The following is a 16,152-nucleotide window of genomic DNA, read 5'->3' as shown; positions in this document are numbered from 1 at the left end:
TGTCAGTGCTAAAATTTAAACTGTTTTATGTAGCTGTCACTGGTGGATAATTGCGAACAGGTGGAAGGAGAAGAGGAAAAGATTACAGCATTGTGCTTCATAGGTTGATGGTGAGATGTGATTTAGCTGAACGGTCCCCTTTTCACACTTCTCAGAGCATGAGAATAGGACGTAGTTTTATTCCTCTGAAGGAGACAGGAGACCAGAAGGAAGCTCTTTCACTTTAGTTTTCTTGAGGGGAGCAGCATACAGGCAGAAGTCCTTGCTGTGTTCCTTGAGCAAGCCAAAGAGCAACAGGTTAAAGCTGGCAGCCTGTTATCTTCGCGGTTTAGCTTTTAGAAATCCCCATAACGTAACGCACTTGAAATAGATGTCGTCATCAGCTCCTGCCCCAAGTACTAAGCCTGACCAAATACATGTGACAGAAGATGGTGGAGTAGAGTGCAGCAGCTATTCATGTGGTAGGAGTGGTTATTGTATTAGGGTATACTTTTTGTTGACAGGCCAGCATGTTTTGAGTTAAAATTCTGCAGCTGTCTCTCTCTCCCCCTCTCTGACTTTGTCTCTGTGGATTTGTACAAATTCCAAGCTCCTCTGCAACAGTCGCACCCTTCTTATTTAGTTCTGAGTATATTTCACTGGTTTGTTTTTGTTTTGTTTTTTTCCCAGCAGGAAACGGACAGCAGAGGCGCAGATCCATTCAAGATCTTAGTGTTGCTGGAACAGAGTCCAGTCAGGTAATGTCCTTCTCATCTCTTCTTTGCCTTTCAGCAAAGTCAGCACCAAATCTGTACTTGGGAATCGATCTGGAACTCTTCACCTTTGATGCTTTCACAGGAATGATGTGGAAGCTTGGCAGACTATAGTGTTGTTTGTATTGCACTGAAATGAGATGCTGTGAGGGTAACTATGAATGAGCTCTAGATGGAGAAGCATTGTCTGTATAGCTTATGCAGTATTTATCGGTTTTATGTACACATGTTTTTTGTGTACCGCCTAATTTGGCTGAGAGCACGTTACACAGGAAAGCCTTTTTGTTTCTCTGTATGTAGAAAACAGTAGTAATTACTACTTACTGTCTAAAACAGTTATATATAGGCTCACTTTCTGCATGAAAATAAAAAGCATGTGCATCAGTATCATAAATGTTATTTAATAGCAATCTCTGAATCCTGAATAGTAAATTACAGAAATATCTTTCTATTTCTTGTGAAAGGTTTACAGCAGAGTATTGTCACAAAGTTATGTTTAAAAAAAACACTATTTCAAAAAGATATTTTATAATAACATAGCTATTTGTCTGGTATTGTAAATGCCATGGTAACAGAAACAGTGGTATGCTACATAATATGCTCCTAGTTTCATTTCAATTTTAAATGAGAAAAGTATAGCTAATGCTTCATTCAGATGTGTTTATTTTCTGGTTTTGATTGCTTCAATAGTTCACAGAGGCTATTTGGTACTTAGTGTGAATTAGCAATTTTGAGATCCCTAGTATTATTTGAATGTGGGATACTGGTGCTTAGCATATTCATCAGGTTAATCAGGTTTCCATATTAAACAACCTACTACAATAATCTCAAATAGGTGGTAATTCTTGGGGAGTGTAATTACCAGGGAGATAACCTTTGATTTTTCTTCAATTCTGTGGAGTGTGATAGCCACAGAAACCTCATCAATCCTGTAGGTATTAGTAAATTTACTACGTGCGTCTATCAGAAAATAACAAGTCTGAAATACATTTTATTATCTTCAGAGAAGACAGGTTTGTTAGAAAGAAATTAATCTGCAAAATTTAGGGAACAATGTAGCCTATTCAGTTAATTGTAGAATTAAAATTATTCAAGACTTGGGGGAAAAAATTGTGACAATACATCAGTTATACCAAATTGTGCTGATTGATGTATGAATATATTTAATTACAGCTTTTGTATTTGAAAGTTTTCATTCTGTTCATTTTAATGAATGGTTAATATTTCAGATTTTCATCATTTGCTTCATATCTTAGTAACTGTTATAATAATCTTTCTTAGAAAGCTGTTTGACTACTTGTATGGATGTTCTAGCTAAATTGTTCTTGTGAACAGAAGGATACAGAAATTTTGTTTTATGTTTACCTCACCAATTTCTCATGTGGGTCTATAGAAGAACCAGTCACATTTTACTTTCTTGGTTCTGATAGTGTACATATTGGAAATGTAAGTGGAAGAATTACGATTGTCTGTTGCTCTCCTGCAGTTTCTTTGGAAACATTATGGTAAAATCTGGAAAACATAGTATTTTAACAGGCATGAAAACTGCAGTTTCAAAGACATTGTTGCACTATCCGTATAAACAAGTAATGAATTTTTATCCCCTTTTTGATGGGAAGAGAGATAGAGAAGTCCACTGAAACTAATGCTAACTTTTGATGTACACATGCTTGTATATTAAAAAAAAAAAAAAATTGGAAAACCATGAGGAATCAAAGCACAATGGAATTATGGCTAAAGACTTAAGATTCATCTGTATGGGTTTCTATAGCTCTAGACCTCAGTGCCTTGATTTTTTATTAGAAGTTTTGAACTGCTATCTCTCTAAGCAATCTACAAGCTAAAGCAGAAAAAACATCTGACTGGCATATCTCTGGTCAGTTTATCCAGTCTCCCCATATGCACTATACCATATATAGGGTATCCTTTCTAACGTGAAAATCCCCTTCCCCCTCCCTCCCTTCATTGCAAACATCCTTCTTCCCTGCATTCCATTCTCCCTTACACCCACTCTGCAGCACAGCCTTCTTCACCAAGCAGCCGTGGCCCTGCGTGCCTCTGCTCCCTCACCCAGGCTGGGAAAGGCCCTATCCCACTCAAGCTGAAGGATTGCCACGGTGTCTCTTTTCTAGCTTTTAACTATTTGACACAGTAAAGCTGATCAGAAATATTTTTATTGAACATATTTTTCCTGAAAATTGCTGCTGTGTCAATAGAAAATGATTCTAACTACTGGGTTTTCATTAGAAAGGTTTTTCCAATTCAGAATGGAATTTTTCTTAAGGTGAAGGAAAACACTAATATTGGATATAAATATTCAAATATATGTATATACAAGATTAATTAATATACAATAAAAATATATACTCTATATATATATATATAAACATACAATAAATATTTAATAATACATATACCAAAGTTTGTGTGCTTACCTGAAAGGGGTAGACCAAGACTCTTGTCTTCCTGTGTGCCTGTTTGTCTATTTTAATTTAATTGTGTGTTTTCTGATTGTATGTCTATTTTATTTCTGTGTGCTCTTAGAAGAATTTTTTGTGTGGCTTGAATGGCTGATGATTACTATGTTTATGTTGTTGAGACACTTACTGCTCTTACTGTTTTTCTCAACAGTAGACACTAATAGTGCTTTACATAAGGTTTTACTACTCAGCATCAACAGTTTAGATAGGAAAATTTGCTAGGTGAAAGGTTTTCCATCTTTGGATCAGCTGTTGGAGTGATTTTGTGTTCAGAACATGTGTTTAGGTCTGAATTTTCACAGATTATAGTGCTGGGGGACCTTAGACTGGTCCTTACTCCAAGTGACATGAGCAGCCCTGATGCAACTGTTCCTTCTAAAGTCAAATGCTACATTTTCCTTTGTTTCTGTCTCTATACTGTGATTCTCTATTAATATCTTCTTTTTTTTGCACTGAATTCTTTCTTGTGCCTATTCCCTGTACATGCACTTTAAAACATTTTAGTACGTCCTCTGTCTAGCACTGTTGCTCTTGCTTTAACACCTCTGTAACACAGAAACAGATGTGCAGACTCTGAACTGCAACTAGTACTGTTTTTGGGAACTTAAAGGAACACAGCAAATTGCTATTTATGCTGCATGCAGTCTTTACAAAATTTAATGTTTTATACAGATACTGAGAAACATATCTGGCATAATGACTCAAGATCTGCAGGTTGTGATCAGATACCCAGTGCGGTATCTTTCTCCTTCCCTGTGTATCTTTTATTGGTTTGGTTGTTTTGGTACATCATCTTTCACAGTACTACCATAAATACCAAAACTACCTGCTACCTCTTTTAAACATTTTTTTTGTTCTGTTTTGGTATTGTTGGTATTTTGGGGGAGAGGGGATGTCATAACTGTTGCTGGGCCTTCGTAACTCTTAAAGTTTACTTTGAAGTGAAAAAAATTAATATATTAAAGAAAACTATGTACTGACATGAACAGTTGAGAAGCAAGGTCAGAATGTACATGCCCACATGCATGCAAGCTAAGTGGGATAATTTGGGGATCTGATATTATACAGATGAATCATTCTGTCCGTGAGATTGTGAAATTTGTCACAGATGTACATTCGGGTTTTTTTTCTCCCCTTTCACAGCAAGATAAAATTCACAGATGAGATGAGGAAACAGGACTAGTAACGATGATTTCTTTAAATTGTGTTGCGTATTTAAATTAAACTTCGAGGGGGTTATTCCTCAGAGTGTGCCAGCTTTTGAAGACTGCAAGTCTTTGAGAAATGGAAGCTAAGAATGCCTTGTGGGATTGACCACCTGGCAAGGACAATTTGAGAGTAACCTGCTAGCGAGTCTGGAGGAAGCAAGGATGAAGGGGTAGCAGAAACTGATTGCTAAAGTACAGACACTGGTTTACCTGTCAGAGGGGCTGCCGTCCAGGAGACCTAAAGTATCTCACTCAACATATGCTCAAACACTAATCTCACCTGTGTTCAGTCTGGGGAACTTCTCTTCAGCTTTGTAGTGCTTTTTAGATATGCTTCAGATGTGATTCCTTCATTTCTATATCTACTGAATTTCATGTAAATAGTGATATCAAGGAAATATTTTTTGGTTGATGGACCAAAACAATCTGGTAAAGCACTGAGTAGTTACTGTAACCAGAGTATTTCTCAGGTGCCCTTCACTATCCACTATAGATACTCAACAACTCTCTTTTTGCTTAAAGGACTTAAAAGCTGTTACAAGTGCTTTCTCTATTTTCTAATCTTTTACGTCAGCAGGGTGTGTTTATCATTCATATCTGAGGACATTAACAGTAAGCTCGACAACTTAAACCTTACTTAATGACAACAAAGACTCCAACACAAAAGATTTTTCAAATCTGTCATCTCAATAATATCCATCAGATTATTTCTACAGTTTAATGTCCTGTTTCTGGCTGTTAACATAAAACACAAAATGCTTAATAAACATTGCAGAAGAAAGACTACGCATTTGAAATAATGGATCTTTCAGTGTGTAGAATCTTGTTATTCTTTGAATCGTTACTTGGCTGAAATCCTGAATTTTAAAACTTAATTTAAAGTAGGATATTTGGAAACAGTCATGAAGAAATATAGTTTCTAGTTAACATATATTTGAGTGCTTCTTTTGAAAAATTGAGTCATTTAATGAATCATTTCATGATAAATACATCACCTTGAAAATAGTTGTATTTTAATAGCATCTTTTCTTTTTACTTCATTTTTTTCTGAGAAACTTGGCTGGGGCTTATAGTCTTAAATCCTTTACTGTGTTAATTTAATGTCACTGAGGGGATAGGTGAAATAGAAACATATGTATTGCAAATAACATTTCTGAAAAAGCAGCTTAGTAGAATAATGAAATGTGTATTATGTTTTTGTGCTTTGGTAAACAAAAGGATTGGAGGAGTCAAAAAGTACATGAAAAAACATCCTTCAGAATTTCGGTTTAGTTCTTAATTTGCTTCATGAGGGAGAATGTACTCATTTTCTGATTGATGTGCTTCAATTGATTGATCCTTTTTGATTAAGCTCTTTTTTCAAGTTTTCTGACGATTAATCACATAACCTCTGAGTTAACAAAAGAACCAGAAGAAAACTGTAGATTAATACACAGTAGTCTAGTGCAGCTACTAAGCTGTATTCCTTTAATTGAATGTAGTTCCATTCACTGATTAAACATTGGAAACAAACTTTATTTCTTCCTTATGTTGTGGAGCTGCTAGATTTCACTGAATGATGGTGTGAAAATTACTAGGCATATTGTCATGATTTTCTATAAAGATCTTGAACACGTTGTTCAGCATTGCTTTTTATTATGCTGAATAGCAAAATTGTATCCATTTCTTTTACACAGTAAAGGAGAAAAAATGGGGATGAAATTATCCCTGCAATGCATGTAAAGTTGACCAAACCGTTAGGAGAGCATTCAGGGTAAAAGCTTGGGGAGGGAGAGCATTTTGGAGGATTATAGATTCAGATTTCTTCAGCTTTTTTTTTCTTCGTAATGAACTTCTCAAAAAATCTTCTGTTAACTTGTCATTTCATTTTATTTTGTCATTCCAGGAGAGTAGAAACAGCAGTAGATCATCTAGTCCTAGTGTGAGAATGATCACTACCTCGGGACCAACCTCTGAAAAGCCAACACGTAATCCATGGACACCAGATGATGCAGGTAATCCTTTGTCCATTACTTAATATTTTTGCCGGTAAAAAAATGAAAATATTTATTTGGTTGTGGTGTGGGGTATGTGCTCAGATGTAAATAAAAGTAAGCAATGAAGATCATGATTCTTTCAAGTTCTGCTTAAATCCAGTCATTACATTAGTGCCTTGTTCTTCACATACACTTTAAGAATGCCTTTTTATAGACTGTTAAGTTACGTGAACTTGTAAGCATTTTGCTTTTAAGAAAGTACTGTACACTACAGTGGTAGTAATATTTAATGAAGATCTTGTTAGCACCGGTTTTTTACTCTAGTGTGGTTTTGGGGAATTAGGGGAACAGACATCTTGGAACGTTTTAGTCTTGTCCATTTGTATTTTGAATGCACATTTAAAGATTTCATTGCCCAGACATCTGGAATTAAATGTTATGCAGGTGAGTATCAGCTGGAGTAGGTTACTTCTATCTTTCATCTCTGTTGTGATTTTGCTTATGCAGAATGTAAATGAGCACACAAAATTACTGGTTTTAAATGAACTAATGTGTCTGCAGAAACATTGTAAATACTTCTACTGTAGCATCACTGTTCTTTTGTTATGAAATAGGATTAAGAATAAAGATAATTGAATAGTTCAATTTGATTTTAAATGTCAATGCATTCTGTTATGGAAACCACCAGTACTGGACTGCAGGAAAACAATGGATCCCCACAAATTCCTTTTTAGAATATAAATAAAAATTACATTTTTGTTATGGAAATGTACGTGTTGAATCTTAAACTTAGTCTCAGATTCTGTAATCTTTTTCTTGTGATCCTTTTCATCTGGATGATCAGACATTTTCTGTAACCACCTGCAAAGTGGAAACTCATGTGGTGACTGACTCTTGCATGACCATATATAAATATATACATAAATATGTATGTATATTTGCACACTTGTATTTTACCAAATGTAAGGTAATTATGTAAGATGAACTTTTTTTTCCCCGTGTTTGTGGGAGGACAACACACTCCTGTGTTTCACTTCTCTATTTTCTTCTTTCTGTACTTTGTTGCTTTGCCTGACCACAGTCAGTGCTTGTCACTCATAACTTCCCCAAGCCTTTGCCCATTGCAACAGCCCACCCTGTGCCCTCTTGTGCAGCATGGATCCCGAGCTGCTTTAGGCAGTGAGCACTAATGGGAATTGCTGCCTCACATCGGAAGTAAGCTCTTACCCAGTCAATAGTTCATTGGGACCTGAAAATTGCATATCATAAGCCAGTGCAACAAAAGTTTGTGCCAAGTTTTTGGTCTTAAATGCAGCACAGCACTGGAGCTAAAAGTCAGGTCTGTTTTCTGGCCCACAGAAATCACTCTCCTTATACTCAGGTAAATACAGAATGTGCCACATGTATACTTTTTCTTGCTAGGTTTATGTAGGCCATGCACAAAGAATTGTTCAAATTTCTGAAGAGAGAAATAATTTTGGTTTTCTGTAAAAGATGCTACGTTTATAATTTAGTGAAGCAAAGTGTTAAAACAAGGATGCAGCCAAATCTGGTCAATCAAGGAAAATTTGCAGTTCTGTGACATGGTGGTGAAACACTCAGGAATGTCATCTGAAGTATTTACATGTATTGATGTATTTCTGAAGTATTGCAATGATTCCTTCATTGTAGCAGTATTCATATATGACAATAGTCTAATGTAGGGAAGGACTTCTCATGTTGATTGCATTTAAGATACCATGGTGATTAAGTCTCTGGTTTTAGGGTTGTTTTCTTTTTTTTTTTTTTTTTTTTGTTTTTACCACCTTCCAGTTTCCTTACAAGCATACACTTAACTACTTTTTCTCCATTCCCACCCTCTTATTTCTGTTTCCTTTTGAAGCTGCTCTTGGAAATAGCATAGTCTTTGAGGGCAACACCTTAGTTTCTCTACCACGACTACTCTGTGGCAGGTGCTTTTGGGGTATGGGTAAGCAGCCCCTTTTTTTTCCCACCTACCCTTCTCCATATAATCCTCTAGTAGCAATTATGCGGCTGTAAAATCAGTAGTTTCTCCGTGTGTCTTTACTCCTGTGTCTCTTAAAGCTTAACAGTAACCTCGTGATCCCCAGATTGTGGGCTACCAAAAGATTTCAGGAACATACTAAATCTGGAATGAAAGCTCTAGAGAAATCCAGAGTAACGGCAGTGTAAGAAGAGAGCAGCCATGCCCAGGAGACGGATTGGTTATTGGGTTCCTTGCTACTTACAAAGTATCTATACAGAGCAGAGGAGATGCCCTAGAGCATGTTGTGAGGAAGATACTTAGAGACCTCACTGGGAGCAGGTTTCAAAACTGAGCAGGAGGTTGTGCTTATTTTACTTTGGCAGAGCTGATTTGCACAGCTTCTAATTTTAAAGTCATTAGATGCATGGGCTGGCTGGCTGATCCTTCATAAACAAGAATGAAATGGCAATTTTTTTATAAACAGAAATGATTGCAAACTGTACAAAAATAGTATTTTTAAAATCTGTGTGCTGTTACATGGCTTCTAGAAATGTAGGTTGATAACCATAATTTTTATTTCTTCTTGATGTGATAGACCATACTTTTGATGTTCTTAACTATCAGAAAAACAAAATGATTCATCTGCCTTGGGATTGGAACGCTGCTATTTCCATCTGCCTATCCACATTCAGATTGTGTATTGTGAAATTACTTAGAATTCTTGTTTTTATCCTGTAAGAATAGAATTAACTCTTGAAAATACATTAACATTTTCTTGGTATTGTTACAGAGACCAATGGGTCAGATAACTCCATCCCAATGGCATATCTCACATTAGATCATCAGTTACAGGTAATAAATATGCACTTCATTAGATTCTCAAGTTTGCATTTTATTCTAACGTGTGACTTTGGGGCTGCAAAATATAGTGCCACATATCTACCTGGGTTTATGTTCTGTCTAATTTTTGACCAAGGCTAAAAAAATATATTATGTAATCTGAGATTAGTTGACTCAGGTTTGATCAAGCTATTAAAAACAAGCCCTGGGAAACATGATCCCTAAAACCAAATGTAAGCTGAGTTTGACTGTCAAAATAAGACATTATTTGCTTCAGTGTTACTGAATCAAATTGTTGTATACACTTTATTTTTTATGTGTGGGATTAAACACTGCTTTGATTTTTGTGACAAGTGTCAGATTAAAAACTTCAGATTTAAGTAAACCTTGACATTGGTGCAGTAATATTTTCCAGGGCATGGTTTGGCACTTATTTTTAAAAGCTTGCTGTTTTTAAGACTGTTATAAATACACTGCAGAGACATTCTAACACACTATTTACTTAGATATCAGTTCATTAGTCTTTAACATGTCTGATTTATTTTCAGCCTCTAGCACCATGCCCAAACTCCAAAGAATCTATGGCTGTGTTTGAACAGCACTGCAAAATGGCACAAGAATATATGAAAGTTCAGACAGAAATTGCATTGCTGTTGCAGAGGAAGTAAGTGAAATGTGTTTAACCTTTTATGTTCTTCTATGTGTTTCCTTTACACAAAGTCTGTGTATAATAGTAAAAATACATAATAAAAAGTAAATAATAATCACTGTGACTGTTAATTCTGGCTTTATGAAGTAACGTTTCATAGGGCATAATTATTTTTTTAACCTTAAACTCAGAAATACTGAGCTGCTCAGTACAGATGAAATATTTAGAGCAGGTAATGGAAAGTTCTAATTAATATTAAGACTCTTCTGGACAAGTCCTACATAACATCGTGGCAAATCTCTGTATGTAACAAACTGGTAATGTTTGTTTCATCTCAAATGAAAGACCTGGACTGTTAAAGAACCTTTGAATTTTATTTGCAACACTGTCCCTTAAAATATTTTCAATTGTAGTTCGTAGATAATCATTTAGTTAACGGATTATAGACTTTTGAGTAATGTGTCAATGTTAGTCATTTTGCAGTTAGTTTTAATCATATATCTGACTTTTGTCAAGCACTGCATTTACAGCAATATTATCAACACTCATATTTTTCTACCATGGGTTTAAGACCTAAAAGCTGTTATGTACCTTCTCCTTGTGCATTGGAAATAAGACTCTTTCTTCATGCATTGTTTACACGTATAAGTAAAGCAGCTGCACAAATTGTTGTATTTGATCAAAAGTTATTGTTGATTCAGAATTTGAGTTCATAACAAGTTTGTTGTGCTCTCTTTCCTGATGCTGGGGACCAGTGTCTGAGCCACTGCAGGCGAGCAGCTGCTAATAGGGAGCTTGCCTTGGTATTTGTGGATTAGCTAATGAGAAAAATGTGTGTGTAAACCTTTTGTACAGTAGAAATAGCCTACAGAAGGGGGGAAAACATTACTTTAAGATTGAACTCCTATCACATACTCACTTTGGGCTTAGTATTCTGAGAACAATTTGGTTTTTTCACATGTAACTAGAATTTTTAGATTTGATGAGGAGATAATGAAGCTAAAGATAATACTTTAATTTTATTTATGTTGTCCCTAAGGGCCAATAAATTATTTTAAATATATTTGTTTCAAAACTCTTAATTCTCTGCTTTGAGATTCCTACTTTTTTTTTTCTAGGAAGTTTGTATTCACATTTCTTCCAAACTGTTTTTTCTTAGTCAGAATGTAATTGTCTGTAGGCATTAAAACAAAAAATGATGTGATGGATGAATTTAATGCTGGTTAAGGTAGTTACTAGTTCAACCCTCATACAATTATTAAGTTTTATTTAACTGTAATTAAAAACCGTATGGCAATGATTAATTAACATGAGCTTTCTCCTTTGCTATTTTGTTGCAAAAATATTGCTGGCAGCTTGCCTTCTTGTCACCTCATAACAAAATAGTAAAACAAACTGCTACATCAGTTTTACAGAATAAATTATAGTAAGATTATCACTGTGTTTGGGCCTCTAAAATCTTTGCTAGAAAAACATATTGAACGTATTATTTACGGCATAAATAATGTGAAATGCCATTTACAGAAGTAATTTCCTTGATTCTACTTTTCCACTGCTTTGATAAGTTCAAGTCCAGATAGAAAATAGCACTTCACTAAAAAGTTACAAAAATTACTGCAATTTTGTATTTTAAGTTGCTTTTAGAAATTTAAAATGTACATATAGATACCTAAAATTGCAGTTGAATATATTTATGAAATATTGTGTGGCTCCTTAGATATTTTACTGTGACCTGTAAAACTACATCTGAAAGACATTATCTAAAGGACAGTTTTAGAGACTGAGGCTCTGTCATTCAGCTATTTTAAAATGTGGATTTGATTTGGAAGGGAATTTTTCCCCAAACTACATTAAAGAATAACATTTCTTTTGTCAACTTCTTTTAAACAAAATATCACCAGCTGTGAGTTTAGATTGATAATGAAATACTGATTTGAAACATATGAAGTCATCTACACACAAATAGAAATAGAATATAAATGACAATGACTTTTTTTTTCTAATTTCAGACAAGAACTGATAGCAGAACTGGACCAGGATGAAAAAGACCAGCAAAACACATCCCGTCTGGTACAAGAACATAAAAAGCTGTTAGATGAAAACAAAAGTCTCTCAACATACTATCAGCAATGCAAAAAACAATTAGAGGTCATCAGAAATCAGCAACAGAAACGGCCAGGCACATCATGATTTCCTGGGACCTTTCAAATGAAAAATATGCACAGAAAAGACTGATTTTTTTTTTTTTTTTTTTTATTGTTATTATTATCCCTTATTATGACAGCTCATGAGTGTTAGCTTCTTGGTGTGATCTGTACTTGTCTGCTACACTTAACATCATTTAATTTTCTTTTTCCTAGGTGGACATCCAGTTCAACAGGTCGATTGAATAGGGTGAAAAAACAGTGACTTGAATTAACCAATAGCCCTCAATTTAAAGCAAGAAGAGTGGCTGTTTGCATGCTCCTTGTGTGAAGGCTAGCCTAACAAGTGTTGAGGAGGCTGCTAAATTGTGAGACCTTATTTTTAGTTTTTGGTGTTACCTCGGTAAGAGCAAAAAAAAAAAACTTTCCTGTTCAAGAATGGTTTTGTTCCAGTGTCTCATCTCAAACTATTATTATGATGATTATTTTCATAATAAACTGAAACATGCACCAAGCTGCAGAGGTGATGTTGGCTGACCAGAGTAATTCATGATGCATTAGTGATGCCTTGTACCTGTAGACATAGTGTATTTTTTCCACATGCAAAATGGTAGGCAAACTGATGCCAGCATTCTTGGTTCAGTGCTTGATAGCCCTGCATTTTGACTATTATATTTCTTGTAATCTTGCATTCATAAAATATTTGAAGTAAAAGGCTGTATTTTGTTTACTTTCTTGGTGTGAATGACATGCAGTTTCATTTAAATACTGGGCAAAAGTTAGGAAGGTGATCACTGGATAGAGTTGGTCCCTTGTATGAAAGAGAAATAATCAAAAATATGTAATAGCGTGTTTTAAACCTTTAAAACTGTTGTCCCTGTAGCATCTTTGGAAGGAAATTCAGAAAGAAAATTAATACAGAACTTGAAATACTTGCTCCCTTTATGTTTTTGCTCCCTTACTGATTTTGTTTTAGGAGTTTTTTTTTTCTTACAACTTACTTGGTGAAAAGCATTTACCTTAAATGTAAATAAGTTTGTTTTAGATAGGGTAGGGAGAGAAGAGTTTGGGGAAATGAATTTATTTTAAATAGCAAATTACAAAATGGAGTTGAGTATGCAAATAGTGAAAACCATTAAGAAAATGAGGGAAGTGGCTTAGATCTCCATCAGGAATCTCAGTTATTCCACTCATTTGAACATAGCTCAAAGGAAGTTCATCACAGAATGCCTGCTGCCTTTGTGACTGAAGAATTGCATTTAATGAACTCAAGTGGAATATGTAATGCTCAGTGTCATTATTTACCATTATTACATAGGAGAAAATAATTACTTGTTTACATTGCAGATTGATTATTTGGATTATGAATTAACTTCTAACTGGTACAAAAATGAGGCATTTCTAAATATAATGATATATTACTCCTTACATATTTATGTAAGTTCTTGATGTACTCAGTTACAGGCAGGGTTTTAATAACACTTTTTTGCAAAAGAAAAATATGAAATTGAAGTTTAGCTGCTGACCCCTATAAATAAAAGAGAAGTAATCTGAAATTTGAAATACACTTATTTCAAATGAATGGTTATTCGTGAGAACCCATAAGCAGAACTTAGAAAAATCTTAAGGGGAAAAGCCTTACACTATTTTCTCTTTCCCTTCCTGCCTACTTGATGAAAACCATTAATACTGTTGTGCTTATCTGTGAACAGCAAAGATGATGAACAACTTACTGAACATCCTGTCTTGAAAATAAATCTATTGTTGGCAAACCTTTGAGAGTTAGAAACCTTTCCCTCATTTTATTTCAATAAAGGAAGGGTTCTCATTCCCAAAACCTTGCAAGATAATTTGATTAGTTAGCTGAAACTGATATTGGGATCAACTTAAGGGCACACATATTTATAGCAAAATGAATTGGGGGAGAAAATAACTCTAGTATTAGGAATAGCACAAGTTATCCAAAGCATTGCTGTTCACATACATCTGTCTACCTACCAAAATGGAGACACTCAGTGATCAGCAGCTTACTTAACATATGCTGAAGCATTAAGTAGAGCAGCATAAATACTGATGCTCAGCTTCAGAGGTATTGATAGTTACATACACAAAATCATTTCCCAGAACAGTTTTTACATTTTGCTATGTAGTAAAAGAGATACGCTTAAGGTAAATCGGTGTTGTATGTGAAAAGTCACTTTGTGGCAAGGTTTGAATAGTGAAAGTGAATGCAGTGATAAATTAATGATACAAAAGTAATTTCTAGCAGTTGCTTATGATTTTTCATGGCTTACATTAAAAAGGGTCTCGGATTATAAAATAAGTGCTGTGCTACCGTGCACTGTTGGCTTCAATCAATAGTTTGGTTTTATCACCCTAGTAATTTTCAAAGGGAATTTGGAGTCTGACCTTTTACCTTCGAATTGTCCCTTTCTTAATTCCACCAAAAATTTAAAAAATACTTACCCAGATTTCTCACTAGGTTTTCCTCCGCATGACAAAATTTGTTTATCATAAAAAAACCTGTAAGGGTAAAACACAGCAGTTTGGGCTCAGAAGAGTTTAACAGCTTAACTTTCAGTGACCTTTATTGTTTTCACAAGGCTCTTGTTTTAAAGTTGTTTACAAATGTACTTTCATTTTTCTGTTAAACTATTTGGACTGTTCAGGAACTTTTTTCACATACTCTTCTGTCCAGTTAAAACTGTTCCTCTATTAATGGAGATGAAACATCTAGTTTTGGCTGGGCACTGCCTTCTCAGAAAAGGTAACAGGCTCTGCTTTTTGTTACAGTCTGTGTTCTGTAAGATATTGTGCAATTGAAATATGCTTCTGTATACTATGCAGTTCTTCAAAAATGCTTTTTTAGCCTTTTTGGTTTGTTATTTTTTCTGATGAGGAGTTGAAGATTGTAATTCAAAACTTGTACATAAAATGGTGAATGATTTCATATGATTCAGGAATGAGCAGTGTGGCTTTCTGTTACAGCGTTTTACTGCTTTGTCAGGAATCTAATTAATAAAAGCTGAGAGACTTCCACAAACATGTAGTAATGCCCCAACGCTTGCCAGAGCATCCATGATCTCTCATGGAATCCCACACTGGGTGAAAGATAATCATTGTGCAGTTGTTCCCACTGCTGAAAAAAATTCTTCTGGTATGAGCTCGTCCCTTCCTGTATGCAGAACTAGGGTGTAGGATGAATAGTCTTACTCATAACTGAGTATAAAGATATTTTAAGAATGCCACATCTTCCCTGTGGATGTTCTGCAAAGAGATAAGTGCTTGTCTCCTGTTGTTAAATTCATAAAACTTCCATTCCCTGGAACTTCTCTGTTTTGTTCATAGTGGATGTTACAATTTGAGAGGTTTCATTGCCATAGCAGAGACAGGGATGACCCCTATAAGTGTCTCTTTGCCTGTGAAGAGCACAAAATTGTGCTTCAGATCTGTTCTGAAGTGTTCTGAACAACTTGACCCTTTCAGGTCCCATGCTGCAACTTGCAGGGAAAGTTTAAAAAGAACAAGGGGAAGGAAAAAAGGTGTGGCACACCTAATCCTTCAGAATACAGCTATCCCTGGTGAAGTGGTTGATGAGGAGGATTTTAGGAAAGTAAACCCATGTAGATAGATGTATATGCAAATATAAACACAGTGTTACGTACTCACATGTTCTTACCTACCTGAAACGAGGGTGGAGCCAGGTGGGGGTCGGCCTCTGCTCACAGGCAACCAGTGCCAGGACAAGGGGACACAGTCTGAAGATACACCAGGGGAAGTTTGCTTTGGACATTAGGAGAAATTTTTTCACAGAAAGGGTGATTAGACATTGGAATGGGCTGCCCAGGGAGGTGGTGGAGTCACTGTCCCTGAAGATGCCTAAGTAAAGGTTGAACATGGCGTTTAGTGCCATGGTCTGATTGACATGGTGGTGTTCAGTCATAGGTTGGACTTAATGATCTCAGAGGTCTTTTCCAACCTCATCAATTCTGTGATTCTGTAGAGAGCTGCATATATCAAATCAGAATTGATAGATGTCTCTTTCTTTTCCCAAATCAGAGCTTTCTTTAGTTTTTATTTACTTCAGTAATGTCACTAGACGGATGATACTCTATG

The 16,152-nt window shown here is 35.4% G+C and overlaps 1 protein-coding gene across 9 annotated transcripts in view; it reads left to right on the top strand.

The window, feature by feature from the left end:
* Window positions 1-14,991, top strand: part of MAP3K7 (mitogen-activated protein kinase kinase kinase 7) — a 46,682-nt gene extending 31,691 nt beyond the window's left edge. For 4 of the 9 annotated variants that reach the window (XM_032105084.1, XM_032105081.1, XM_032105083.1 and 1 more), the window contains 6 exons: window positions 670-737; window positions 6,326-6,434; window positions 8,299-8,385; window positions 9,194-9,255; window positions 9,792-9,907; window positions 11,902-14,991. In XM_032105084.1, coding sequence (XP_031960975.1) covers window positions 670-737; window positions 6,326-6,434; window positions 8,299-8,385; window positions 9,194-9,255; window positions 9,792-9,907; window positions 11,902-12,082 — 623 coding nt within the window. In that variant the 3' untranslated portion in view covers window positions 12,083-14,991. The remainder of the gene's footprint in view (window positions 1-669; window positions 738-6,325; window positions 6,435-8,298; window positions 8,386-9,193; window positions 9,256-9,791; window positions 9,908-11,901) is intronic. The other 5 variants (XM_032105085.1, XM_032105082.1, XM_032105087.1 and 2 more) reach the window with 3 other exon arrangements.
* Window positions 14,992-16,152: the final 1,161 nt, after the last annotated feature.

This window comes from Corvus moneduloides, chromosome 3 (assembly GCF_009650955.1).
Source record: "Corvus moneduloides isolate bCorMon1 chromosome 3, bCorMon1.pri, whole genome shotgun sequence".
In the NCBI taxonomy this organism is placed as follows: Eukaryota; Metazoa; Chordata; class Aves; order Passeriformes; family Corvidae; genus Corvus; species Corvus moneduloides.
This window is presented reverse-complemented; position numbering and strand designations above follow the sequence as displayed.